The sequence below is a fragment of the Lepisosteus oculatus genome, chromosome 24 (assembly GCF_040954835.1).
Source record: "Lepisosteus oculatus isolate fLepOcu1 chromosome 24, fLepOcu1.hap2, whole genome shotgun sequence".
NCBI classification, from domain to species: Eukaryota; Metazoa; Chordata; class Actinopteri; order Semionotiformes; family Lepisosteidae; genus Lepisosteus; species Lepisosteus oculatus.
The window spans coordinates 10,491,464-10,505,658 of NC_090719.1; the positions used below are offsets into that span (position 1 = coordinate 10,491,464).

The window sequence follows — 14,195 nt, forward strand, 5'->3', positions numbered from 1 at the left end:
ACGTATTGGTAATAAAGTAAATCCTAGCATAGCCAGAAGTATCTTAAGAAAATTTATTTTTAGACCTTGAATTCGGGATATGTCTTTATATTCTCTGGAAACAGTGAATGATTTTTAAAAAGGAAGTCCTGCTTTCTCTTGCTTCATAATAAATGTGCAAGATGGGTAACAATTTCAACTAAATCCTAGATGTCCTAGATGCCGGGGACTAGCCATGGAGAGAGACCAGTGAGATGGGAGGACCCTATGCGTAGCGGTAGGAACGGACCGAATGAGAGGGTTCGACCGGGCTCAAGGTACTGGGTGGAATCGGAGTGAGACATAAGCCCTCAGGTAGGGGATGTGGGGCGACCTGGTGAGGCAAGCCTCTTGACAACCGATCCCAATCCCGAGCGAGTAAGAAGGAGAGACCTGGAAATATAAAGCCCCAGACACAAGACACACTGGAAGTACAAGGAAAGCACAAGGCAACTAGGAACAGGACAGAGCAGGAGCGCCCTCCAGCTGTGGAGGGTGTGACACTACCAGCTCTTTAAAGACCTACGTTTCATCTCCACTGGAATACAGCCCAATTTCTAAATTCTTAGACGGAACAAGTGCACTCAATAGGATTGTGGGATATGTCAAAAGCAGAGAGGTTTTTTGGCAGCCTAGCAAGTATATTTTGAGGACTACTGTTTACATGTTTTTATCTAAATCTATTAACTTCAGTGAAATAAGACTTGGGTTCAAAAGAAAATCTATAGTTGATAATTTATTGATGGAGATAATTAAATGCCAACGTTTCTGGAATCCTGTGACCCCAGTGCAAGTGTTTAATCCCACAGACATTAAGGTATTCCAGCTGCATGAGGTTTTTAAAAATATAGGCAGAAATATTCCCCCAAAAAAGGATTCCAGACATCTTCAGTATCTTTAAACTTGTCAGACCATCCATTGAATTATGAACACTTAAATAGGTATTTGTGTAAGAAATATCAAGATATTTGAGATTTTTTAGGTTTTGTAGACAACCGTATTCCCCAATAGTATCAAGCTTTGAATAACTCAGATCCAGAATTTCTAGATATTCAAGTCCGTTGAAGGGTATGATATAAAACCTAATTTCAGCATTGTAGCTCAAGTTAAGGTATTTTAATTGGGGTGATCCAGAAAACTTTAGATTACAGCAATTTTTCATACTAAGGTGATTAGAGCTAATATCTTTTTTATTTAAGATTGATCATGTATGTAAAACCTGATAAGAATGTGGTCAAAAACTCATTATTTCTTATCACTTTCTCTAAGGTTGACTGGTTTGATATTTGTGCTGTAGGTAAGTCATTAAATGCATTCGTACTCAAATCTAACACTTTAAGATTCTTAAACTAGGGAACAGCTAAACTCTCCAATCTGTTGTGCAGTATTTTGATAGTAGCTTTTGCAAGACAAGAAAATACATCCATGGTTTCAAGATATTTTGGGAATTGTTTCATATTAAGGAGATGTATTTCCTGACATGTGATCATGCATAAGCCCTCAAAAAGGTTAGTCTGAGATGATATGAGAGTTTTATCATCTCTGTAGTTTCCAAGGACAGGTTTGTCAACTTTTAGGCCTGCCATTGCTCTTAGGCAGTTCTTCGTATTTTCAGGAGAGGTAAAGGCACTTCTCAGGTGAAGTTCACCAATGTGCATTCCATTGAAAGCTATAGGTTCAATGTCCGCAATTCTGTTTTTTGATAAAATGATTGTTACAGTTGGTTTGCTGTGTTCGTATTTCTAAAACACAAAGTATCTTTTGCCAGTACACTTAAAATGTTACTATTGCAAAACTCAAGAAGGGCAGTGAAATTTAATGTATGTGGCATTCTTATTGTCTTCAGATTGTTCTTGCCCATGTTCAGCTCCGTCAGTTTTGTCAAGGAGAAAATAGGCAAGTCCCCTATAGAAGAAATACAAACTTCCACAAATGTAAGCTGCTGTAGTATCTTCAGATGAGAGAAAGATCTATCTGAGATTTGTTTGATTGGGTTCCCAGTAAAAATTAAAATGGTCAATTGTTTCACATGCAGAAATACATTGTCTTCAATCAGGATGATTTTGCACCTGTATTGTTGAACATAGAGAAAAAGGGATACTATGAGATGACTTGTGCTATGCATTATGCATAGAAGTTCCTTTTAATAGATACTGTCACACTCATGGTGTGAAATAAACTCTTCTGCTGTCTGATAATAATTTACAATACCTTTTTTTTGTATCCCAAATGTACACATGCCAAATTAAAAGCTTTAAACTCATGCATCATTCATTAAATCTGAAGATTAAGACATGATATGTATATGAAATGTTATGGAAAGCATTGCATGTATCATTAAAATTGATTTAAAGTAAACAGTAGCTTTCATTGTTAATAAAACAGTGTTTCCCAATTTTATCAGGATTCTGCTAGCACATCATATTTTTCAATCAGCCAGGTGCATATAATGTACTCTACAGTACATACAAACATGCAATCATACATTATAAAATAAAAAGGTTGTCATTAAAAGTTACACCCAAAATAAGCAGTGCTGGAAAAATGGTCCATTGCCTATGCTAACCCAGCTCTTATGGTCCTCCCCTTTATACATTTTTAAATTAAATAATGTTAAAACTCTTGGCAAGTACTCGGAAGTTCCTTACTGGCTAAGGATGTATGGTACATGAAAGAGCATATAGGAAGTTTAATAAGGAGGTCAATAGAAACCAGGCTCATAATGAGCAAATTATCAAACAGAAGCAACTGGCATAAGATAAACTGCTGCACAGATGCTCATTCTCTATACGGGCGTGTTGAACTGAATCAAAAGATGCAATAAACAAATACACCACAAACTGCAACATCACTGCATACAGTAAGTGTGTTTTTCTATAATTATTTCATTAAAAAAGGAGAGTGAGCAATACCTTGTGTGGTCAAGAGCAGTTAGATCAGGAAGCAGAGTGAAGGAAGCTTGCTGTAGTATCTTCAGGTGGTTAAAGCTGAAGTCTAGACCTATGACAGTAACACTGGAATTTCATCAGGTATTCTGCTTAGGTTTAGCGCCATTCAACAGAAAGAGAAACCAGTGACAATCTAAAGAAAATGGAAATGTTTCTTGGTTAGTTATCCTAAAATAAAAAAAAAATATGCAGCTATGCAAACTTAATATGTTTAACTGTAAACATAAGTCTTACAAATTACAAAATATGGGACATTTTTCTCACTTTGGTGGTGTTTATCAACCATGATGAAGTCCTTCTTGACTTTAGGCTTAGTGCTGTACATGTTCTTAAAAATTGGAAAGAACAAAAAACCAAGAACACACAACAACTTCTCCTCCAAATGTTGTGCTACTTAAAGTAGAGTTGAGATTTCAATAATTTGTGGGAAGCCTATCTTTGACAGCTTTACTGTAAAGGTTCAGCTAACTACAAAACTCACCAGGATATTTTTAACAGAGGTGTTGTTGCTTTTTCTGCGCATTTATGTCTCTAGCCCAAAGATAAAGGAGCAGTGTAAGGCATCACAGAATATTTTATTTTAATTTTCCTGTATTGTTAAAGCCTCTGAATGCATCATCCCATACAGTATAATGATGTGCACAATAAAGGCTCAAATATAAAAAATATATAAAATCAAATATAATGGATACATTCTGGCTGCGGAACTGGTAATAAGCTTGAATAGAGTTAAATATTGTGTGATCATGGATGTGGTAACTGAAGCAAACAGTTTAGGGTCTCATTAATGTTTTTGAAGGTATTAATGAACATTGAAGATGGATGTACCACTGGATACAGGACATCAAAAGTTGACTTGGACTCAGAGAAACAAAGTAGGGGAAGCATAAACTATTACTTTGTTAGGGAAGGCAATGACTGAAGAGGGTGCCTAAGACCCATTATAAGACAACAAAATGTTTCTTCACTGTGGTGGAAGGGGCAGGCCAGGTCATCAACTGGAGCTCTATTTTGCAACATGGTGGGCTGCTGGACTGCTAATCTGGGACACTGGGTTTTGGGTAACTGGGGTCTATGGTGTTCATGTGTTTATGAAACTGTGTGTCCCTCAGGGATACTTTATTAAGTATTATTATTAAGTCATTTAAGTGCTCTGTGTTTTTGGATAGAAAGTGATATAGGTGTTTGAAGAATAAAAAGTGCAACTATGTGATTTTAATTAATGATATTAATATTACTATTACTGTCTTGGTCTAGTCTGTGGACACACTGGTGTCATTGGCTAGAAAGGTTCAAAATTTAGAAGGTTACTTAATCTTTCTATCCATTTTCTAACCGCTACTTTCAATTCAGGGTCGCAGGAGAGCTACTGTAGTGCCTATCCCAACAAGCGACGGTCACAAGGCAGGGTACACCCTTGATGAGATGGCAGTCCATTGCAGAGCAGACACACAGACACTAACAACTCACACTGGGACCAATTTTCCCCACAACCAATTAACCTACTAGAATGTTTTGAAAACCTTTATGAACATGAGGAAAACATAAAAACCTCCATGCAGATAGCATCCTGGGCCTGGAATTGAACCCTGGATTACAAGGCTGCAGTGCTAACCACTGCACCACCATGCTCCTTAATAGAGTAAAGTACTTCATATTCATTCCTGGCTGTCATATGAACTTAGCAAAATTAGTGGAAGCAGGAGCTTGTAGATTTTTTATACACCATGGTATTACTACAATTCATTCACTCAAGATCAGAATGGGATCCTTCCAGTCTGACACTTTTGAAAACATATGCTTTGGTTTATTTTTGAGAGCATTTGTTAGCAGCTGTTCTTTACTTTAAAACACTATGGGACACCAGCAATGAGAAGTGCTTCTTATGGAAAGTGCAAGCTGCTGTGCATCACAAAATACAGAGTATAAGGAAGCCCTGGTCAGATGATGCTCTCAGCAGCAGGTGATGTGAATTCAAATTGTGATGCATGACACTGAGTTCCATCTGACACAATTCCACACACCATTACCTATACAAGCAAAACTCGGGGGGTTTCCTACTCTTTTCCTGTTCAAACATTTTCAGAGGCATACCGTTATTCATTTAAGGGTCCTAATATTTTGGCCTATTAATGTCTTTTGTATTGTACTTGCCAGTTCTATTGTATATGTATAAAACTACAAGGAATTGAACCCTCTATTATCATTCCTGTTAAGATTCGTGGTAATAAGAAGAAAAAAGTAAAAACAAAAGTCATACAGTATATACATCTTATTTGCGATCTTAATTAATAATAAATCTAGTGACTTTAAAATGACCATAAAATACTCTCGAGCTGTCAAACAGGGTATTAATCACTCTAAAAAAACCTCTTTATTTTATTCTTTGTTTTCAGTTCTGTTTTTTTAGTTCCTCCAAAAGTAATCACCCAACTTACATAGCTACAATTTCTGCATAACTACAAATGCTAAAAAAATGTTTATGAGCTTTTCAAAGAAGAGAGTTTAGAACACTGCAATAATAATAATGTAGTTTAGCAGGTACAACTTTAGCATCAAAGCTGTTAAATGATTGTCTATTATTTATAAGAAGAAAATGATCAAAGAGTTCTGATACTAATATTAAAAGGTGGTGCTACCTGGTGGAGACTGAGAAAAATATGGGGACTGTACATTTTTTTTCTTTTCCTTCTGAATTTTGCTTAAAATGGTCATCTCCTTCAATAGAAAATACTGTAGCTGAGTGTTAGAAATGTTTATGATAACACTACAACATCATCTATAAGATAACTTTACTAGCCATGCACAATTTATTGTATTAGGAATTCATCTTTTCACATTCCCCAGCTTGTTCTCCATGAAACACACAGACAGGGAAAGAAACTTGGGGTCAAAGCGCAGGGTCATCCATTGTACAGCGCCCCTGGAGCAGTTGGGGTTAAGGGCCTTGCTCAGGGGCCCAACGGAGTAGGATTCCCTTCTGGAAGGCAAGCTTCCTTAGCCCTAAAGCCAGCGCACTGGCCCTATATGATATTAATATAGTTTAATATGTCAGTATTAGTACAGTATGTTGATCATTAGGTATGTTGTCAGTAGATTCAGAACATAGGTTAAATTCTTAATTTAATGTATTTCCCCCAAAGAGTTACAATAGAATAAAAATACAGCAGTGATATTTCAGTGACTCAGACCATTATTTTACTACACTAGTTTTTTTGGAACCACTTTTTCAATATTTTGTAATCATTTTAAATCATTACTTCCTCAGAACACATTTTAATATGTCCTGCTTGCCAGCAGATCTAAATTTAATAAATACAAAAAGCTGTTGAACTACATAATCTCTTCCTAGTTCTATCCCTTCCAAAAATATTATGTTATAAACCTCTCTGCGTCTTTTGTCAACTTCCACAGTTCGTGATCATGCTGCCAAACACAGAAGAAAAAACAGTCTGATTATGTTGTATAGGCATCTGCTTGAATCCATTTTTATACAGGAGATAAAGGAAAAAAAAAAAAGAAAAATAATGTTTCAGTGAGCCTGTAAAAACAACAAACAAAATTGTGTCCAAGATTGTGTGTTATTGAAAAGTCAGCCTGTTAGGAAGTAAAAATGACACAGTAGGAATGGCATAGCTATGTGGAAGTTGTTGAGACAAAATTTGCATGAAGGTTTTGAACTGTGATCTGTCAGTATTTGCAAGAAAAAATTGAATGGTTATAGCTGTGGAGGTGTTATTGCCCAAGCATCTTGGAACAATACCCTCATCTCATGTCTTGTCAATTCTGAAGTAAGCTGAAACTTTACCTTGTAAAATGACTTAGCTGCATCTGGTATAGAAATCACACAAAAGGCAATGGGTATTAGAAATTATTTTAGCATTTAATGGTACATTATCTTGTCATTTCTAAAAATGCCTTTTCTACTTTTCAGTTTAGGTAGAAGTTATATCTTTACTGTTCTTTAATTGTTCTTTGTATTTATTACATTAACTTTTATTGTGGGCTTATTAAGAAGCACACAACCACTCATTGATGAAACATGTTTTAGAGAATACAGTAATATGTAAGATTCATCCCTATATGACATGAAGTTATTTTAGACTAATTTGTAACTTTTCCAGTTGTTTGACTAGGGAAAAAGAATAAAAATAATCTTAATCCCTCTGAGTGTTGTACATTGTTGTGGAAGTGTAGACAGAAACATACTGTACAGTACTAATTTATAATTTTCACTAGAGTCTCTTAGACACACGCTCAGTCAGCATTTTGCCTTGTATTCAATTTGTTTAAAAACTCCAGTCATTCTCTTTTTAAAAAATAAACATTACCTGTACAGTATCATAAGTTTTCAAATTTTGTTTGTTGTCTCCTGGCTTGTGGTGTGAGTGGAAGCTGGCGAAATAGGGTTATTTGACAAAGCCCTGCAGTCTTGTGGTGTCACATTATCTGAAGCAGCAGCTGGTGTGAATGAGATTTTGCAATTTTTCCACAGCTAAGCTGAACACATCATGTTGCAGATGCCTAAAACATAACACTATTTAGGTTGTTACCTTGAAGCATGTGCTTTTGTTTTACTTTACAACCACAGCTGGCAAGTATGATCTTTCAAAAATAACAAGTAAGAATTAAATCATGCAAAAGAATTTAAGTTCCAGTAGCACTGTCAGTCTCAGTAATTTAAAAAAAAATTGAATTGTGTTTCCTCTGTATTATCCTGAATGTACTCAGTTGTTGAGATATAAACCTCTGTGTTGGTTTTGCTTATGATAAAGACAAAAGTTAGTTATGTCATTTATCTATTCCAGAGTTGCCTGCTGATTGAATAGAGCCAAGGTAAAATTAATTTCTTAAGGCACAAACCCAGGCATTGTTTTGAATATCAACCTTGCTTTGAAGTCTCACATCTGCAATTTTATCACTGCACATTTTTTGTCATTGTTGATCGTCCTAAAATGTCTCTTCTAAAATTCTGTCTTTCCCATGCTTTTATCTCCCCAAAGGGAGATTACAACATTGCATGGCTGTTTTGGCATTTCTTCTTCTGTACTTCATTAACTTAAGGATGTTCATTAACAAAAACAAGGTGAACCTGTTTTCTTTTGTTTTATATTATTTACATGGGCAACCTGCTAAATGTGATCAGGTTAGTTTTGTTGCTTACAAACACAATATTATATGCTGTGTGCCCCATAGTAAAATACACACAGGCACACACAGACAAACATGATATATATATACAGTATGCAAAATAGTTTACTCACATTCATAATCTACTGTACACACATACATGCTGTATATACATTTAAAGATTCCTACTAATTGATTGCTGGTTTATAAATGCTTTAGCAAACTGATTAGAGCATTTTGTGAGTTTTGTTCCAATATGAGTATAAGCATAATTTGTCAGTTTTGAATTCTATGTAGGAAACAGCCAGGAAGGTAAGGATTAGTTATACAATTGCACAACAGAAAAGCTGCTCATGTTAAAAGAATTCCTTGCAAGTTTGAAATCCTGTTGTTAATGTACCATACAGTGTTTCTATAGTGTCACTGACTAACATAAGGTTTGCAAGCCGTATCCCTTGACCTAACCGAAATTGATTTATTTTTTCTTTGCAAGACAAAAGTTCAGCATTTTGCAAATGATTTATTTGTGCTGCAGAAAGGGTGGTGATTTACCTCTAAGGTGCCATTTAAACATGAAATTGCCCAGACTCCTGATATAGTGAGTCTAAATGCTCACTGACATTTAAGGCATAACCGAATGGCACTAAACCCTAGTTATTCTATTAGACAATCCAGAGTTTAAATGTTATTGATTTTCTAACCCCAGAAAATAAAAAAAAAATATTTTCAAATTCACCTTTCTGTGAAGGAATTAGTTTCAGACGCAATAGATAATACATTTTACATTTTTGTTTTAGTAAAGCCAAATGGGTCCACTGACTGCTACAGTAGGTTGAGTATAATGAGCTCTGTTGAAACTAAACAGAAAAGTTTCCACAGCTTCCATTAGCAGCTTAGTTATTCTTCGCGTAGTATTTTCTTGCAGAAGCACCCGTAACTTTGTAACACAATTTCTTCAAACTACATACAACAGAAAGGAAGCAGAGCTTTTATGGAGTTTAAAACATTGTAACGACCACGGGGTTCGGCACGGAATGGAGTAGGCGTAGGACTCGGGAAAACGGTTTAAACAACACATTTATTAACCAGAACCGAGGAAAGGTACACACACGTCGACAAGGATTACTGCGCTCCATCTACACTAATACAGACACGGGAGGGAAGTGGTCACCTTACAACCCCCGCCCCTTTCTATACAGTCCGTTTCCCCCCAAGTCTCGCCCCTCAGCCGCTCTTCCCAGACCACCTTGCGCATGGCCACAGGGGACGAAGCAGCTGCTAAGCGTCCTACGTGGGCGTTACAATACTAATACCAACTTACAGTGATCAACGTTTCAGTTTCTTCAATATTTCAAGGTAAAAGAGAATTGCACAGTTCGAGCCTTTTTAATTAATAGTATATTAAGATGGTGTTGAATAGCCAGTTGCAGCTAAACATTGCAAAACAAGCAGTATTTGGCTAAATTCTGCTAAACAGCTATTTGCATTTTTCTTTCAAATCACGGGTAAATAAAAGTTCTTGTTTTAGTATCTATTATATTAACTCGAAAACTCCTAAATTTAAATTATACCTTCCCAGAATGTAATTAGTTATATTCATGTGAGAACTCATTTTACCACCTTGTTGTATCTGCAAACGAAAATACTTATTTCGGCGATGTTTAATATTTTCCAAATGCTATATAGCATTTGCAATTCCACCGTGAGAAAAATATGACTGGCTGTATTTTAAATCTTTGCAGTGAATAACATACAAACAAAAATTAAATTAAATAAGGCTATGCTTACACAGGATTTGTTTATTTTTTAGGTCACATGTCTGAAAGGAGCCTGTACAATCTTAAAATCCAAAACCACTGATGAAAAAAAACTAAACAGATTTCCCAAACATTTCTGTTTGGAAATAACAAACAAATATCCCCAAAGCAAATAATTATTGGACAAGTATTGTAAGGGTTGAATAAGTAATTGCAGCTTAATTTCCATAATCTTCCAATAAAGATTTCCTCTGCATACATCTAGGGGCATTATTATGAATACAACCGTTTGTGTTTCATTCTAGTAAGAAGTCCAATTAAAAAGTGGAAAGCTCACTTGAAATTGCAGTGTGTCATCTGAGAATTCTTCTGTAGTCTCATCTCAGCGGGTAGACCTGTACTGATATTTTCATGTTATCTTTGAAGAAACTACAGTATTATTCCTTTATCCTTTCTTGCATAGAGGGTCTGAGTCTTGGTGCATATTTCTCTTTTATTTAACCTGTCAGTTACTCAGATAAAAAAAAAACAGCACAGCAAACTGTGACAGGAACATGTCTTTATTGTATGGAAAATGACTGTACCAATTCAGCTGTACAGCTCACTGAGATGGTTATTTCCATCAAAATACATGGTTACCCAATAATTAAGCAAGCATTTTATGACCTAGGAAACAGATACTTTATAGAAACAAATCAAAACATGCAAAGATCTTGACTAGGGGCAGGATAAAACAACCATAAACAAATCAGTAATATGTAAGCAATATGTAAGGCAAAACAGAACACATTTTTAGAGGTGTTTTGAAGGAACGCTTGATATCTAATTGTAAACACCTTATGAAACCATATTACACTTTGGGAAGTTTTTTTTTTGCCTAGGAGCTCTCTGAATGTACATTCTGTTCAGTTGATTAGGAGCCATAACTATAGCCGCAGGCAGTCACTAAACAATAATCCTGCATTTTCGAATATGGCCCAGCTTTATTTGGACTGTCATGTTGCTCAATTTACAGCGCTTTATTTACAGATAACTCTTTCCTGGGGTTTATCTAAGTGTTACACTCGTACCCTTGGGCTTCTTCAAAGCTATCATGATAGAATGTATTTAGAATGTGTGGTGCTCAGAGTTCCTGACCTTGCACATTGGATTTTTTTTTGCAGAAGTAGGAAGGGGAAACATTTTTCAAAAGCTGACATAAACTTCTTGTTTTCATGAAAGGTGTTGTGGATTACAACCTGACTTCCCCCTATATTGCAGTGCCTTTACAGCGGTATCACGATAATGTATCTCATAAATGAGTGTGAAATGGACTGAACCAATCAGACCTCATGAATTCAGTACAAGACCACCAGGAAAATAAAAAGCGGTAGCTTAACTTACACCAGCTCCTGTGTGTTGTTCATTCAATGTATTACAAGTTAGAGCTTGGGTAGAATGGCCCATTTTCCTGAAGATACTATCACAGGCAGCATATTGTACTGGATCTGCCATGTCTTCAAACCTCCTTACCAATTTAAGATTTATGTTATAATCCAGAGGTTTTTTTAAAGAAAATCTTTAAAGCGCGACTACTGTGCATGTTTTACAGAGTAGCATATACATTAAATGAAGTCTAACCACTGTGATTACCCCCCACACATTACTCTCCCTGACTTGCGTCTTCCATTAAGTATAAAGGAATATACCAGAGATTGCTATGGAAGTGGTGGTTGCAAACCTAGCTGGCTGTTAAGTTATCAGAGACAACACTGGAGTCCCTGGTAAATTGTTGCTAAATCTAAATTATTTGGTCCCAGCAGCTGGAGCGCTTGTGGACCTACAGAGTTATGACCTCCTTGTCATGTAAGACCAGTTGTTACTTTGGCTGGGTTTCTGATACCAGCTTCTGAGAGCCCATTTGGTTTTTAGTCACTTTCTCATCAAGTTAAGCTAGTCTCATCCAAGCTCAGGACACACTGGGGTTGTGTTCTATTCCTCCAGCCCTTGTAAGCTGGTGTAATTCAACTGGTCTGAAGTCGTAGATTTCTGATTCTTATTTCTCCTTCCGCATGGAGTTAACATCAAGCACTACCCCAGACGTGAGTCAGAAGGTTGTGGGACATTCCAGCCCTGCCACATATACTTCCCTTAGCCCTTTTTTCCCTTAACCCTTAGAAAGGTAAACATGTCAAGGTATGTAGTATTGAGACAGTACAAGTCGTGTTCATCATCTTCACAGCTATCACACCAATCATGGTCACTCTCTGTATACTACGCCCAGTGGTCCCCAAACCAAGACCGCTATTCCCAAGGATCCTGGGCTGAGGGCCAATCACTCCAAATGGATTGCCACACTCCCTTACACGCAACCCTCCAGCACATTACCCTGTGGATGCTCTTTTGTCTCCCAAAGCTTACCTGGGTTTTGTAAGATGCTAAGGTCTTCCACTCTTACCTATCTGACCTGAATCACAAATGCTTCCAGTATCTGCCCTAGACCAATGTGCACGTTTTGTCAAGGAAAAGAAAAAAAAATAGTCTAGGGAGTATCACATCTTTTCTCAATCAGGCCACAAACCCAGATGAGCCTCCAGATGGGACAGACCCCACTCTTAACTAAGGCAGGTCAAGATATATGAACGCTTTAAAACTCACTCAAGGTAATATTGGAACTTGCAAGTTCTACAGCAGAAAAACACATTCCTCAGCAGCCCACCCACAACTGCTATTAAAACCCAACCAAAAACTAAATACACTGTGGGGACACTCACACAGACTCTTCACCTGTAATTCTTAGGGCGGAGCGGTGGCTCTGTGGCTAAGGATCTGCGCCTTTGGCTTAGAAGAGGAGTCCTACTCCATTGGGCCCCTGAGCAAGGCCCTTAACCCCAGCTGCTCCAGGGGCGCTGTACAATGGCTGACACTGTGCTCTGACCCCAAGTTTCTCTCCCTGTCTGTGTTTCTCATGGAGAACAAGCTGGGGTTTGCGAAAAGATGAATTCCTAATACAAGAAATTGTATATGGCCTATAAAGTGATCTTATCTTTATGTAGTGAATCATCCCTTAGGAATGTTCCATTAAAAAATAACAGTACTGACCATATTCAAACTGGAAGATTCCCTTTGTGTATGGCAAACTTTTCTTTTTGTCTTTGTTTAGACATAAAAAAAATCTTTCCTATCCAATACAATTTGTATTGTATTGTGAGTGCATTTCACATCACACAGTATAAACCTTCAGAAATTCTTTAATGTGTAGATTTATATTGTATACAAATGTGTTACTGGAAAAATAATCAATTTAAAATAATGGATTTTGTTATTTGCTACAGTATATCTCAACATTGTACATGTCATTTCAAAAACAAATGTTATATTAAAATGACTTTTATGGTCTCAAAAATAAAGCATGGGTGAATATTATAATAATGTTCTACGCATACTGAAAGTATGTGTTTTGAAAACATCCCCTTACAGAGCAAAATGTTTAAATTGCCTTGAAACAATAATATCAGACAGAATCATTATTCTTTAGGACCTTTTGGATGTTGAATTTACCATGACCTCATCCCATCATTAACATAGCAACTCTGAGATCATTAACACAAAGATGTCTTTGTGTCTATTTCTCCGTTTCATTTCTGAAGCTGTACTTTTTAAACAGCTTCATTTAACATTTAAATTTCATTTGTTCACTCACAGTTTCAAGATACAGTGTTGAAGGTTTAATTGCTTAACCTTCTGTAGCAAGTGGGTCTGTGAGGGGACTGTTGTAACAGCTAACACATTGGGTGATAAATAGATAATTAGATTATTGGTGTTTTTTAAAAATACTCATACTGTAGGGATAATGTGTGTGTATTGCATATAAATGGCCTCATTTAGTGCCACATTAAACTTCACTTTCTAAATTCCTCCCTTTATTTTCCCAGCTATGATTGGAACTGCATGAGTTCTGGAGATCAATTCTCTTCTCTGAACAGAATGACTTAGTGAATCATATGGAAAAAATAATCCAGGGGAAAGCGAATTGATAAATTTGATTCACTGACATGATTTGTTCCAAAAGTATGAATCAGATGCAAACTTTACCTCTTTAGTGCTCATAACAGGCCTACATGTAAGCAGCTAATGTAAGTGGTGTCTTTGCATCGTTACAGGAACCAGAGTGCTGGTGCAAGAAAAATACTGTACCAATGCCATAGAAAGAGGCTCATTCATTAAGCTTTATTCTGCTACTGTGGAACAGAAAACCGTTTGTCTCAAAAATACCGGTGCTAATGCTAATACTGGTGTTATTGAGCTTGCGTTAAAGTCAGCATACAGTATATTCATGGTTAAAAGCTTTCACTGGCAGAGC

General features: G+C 36.6%; 1 protein-coding gene and 1 long non-coding RNA gene across 2 annotated transcripts in view; one reads left to right on the forward strand and one right to left on the reverse strand.

Moving 5' to 3' along the window:
• Positions 1 to 244: 244 nt before the first annotated feature.
• LOC102693850 (toll-like receptor 4) lies at positions 245 to 3,291 on the reverse strand. The gene is given in 5 exon segments (XM_069183148.1): positions 245 to 411; positions 1,499 to 1,739; positions 1,742 to 2,087; positions 2,931 to 3,018; positions 3,231 to 3,291. Coding segments are annotated over 5 exon segments (903 nt in total).
• A 6,057-nt stretch (positions 3,292 to 9,348) lies between these two features.
• LOC107079854 (uncharacterized) overlaps positions 9,349 to 14,195 on the forward strand; it is a 33,435-nt gene continuing 28,588 nt past the window's right edge. Inside the window, exon 1 of the long non-coding RNA XR_001480760.2 lies at positions 9,349 to 9,452. This is a non-coding gene — a long non-coding RNA (uncharacterized lncRNA). The remainder of the gene's footprint in view (positions 9,453 to 14,195) is intronic.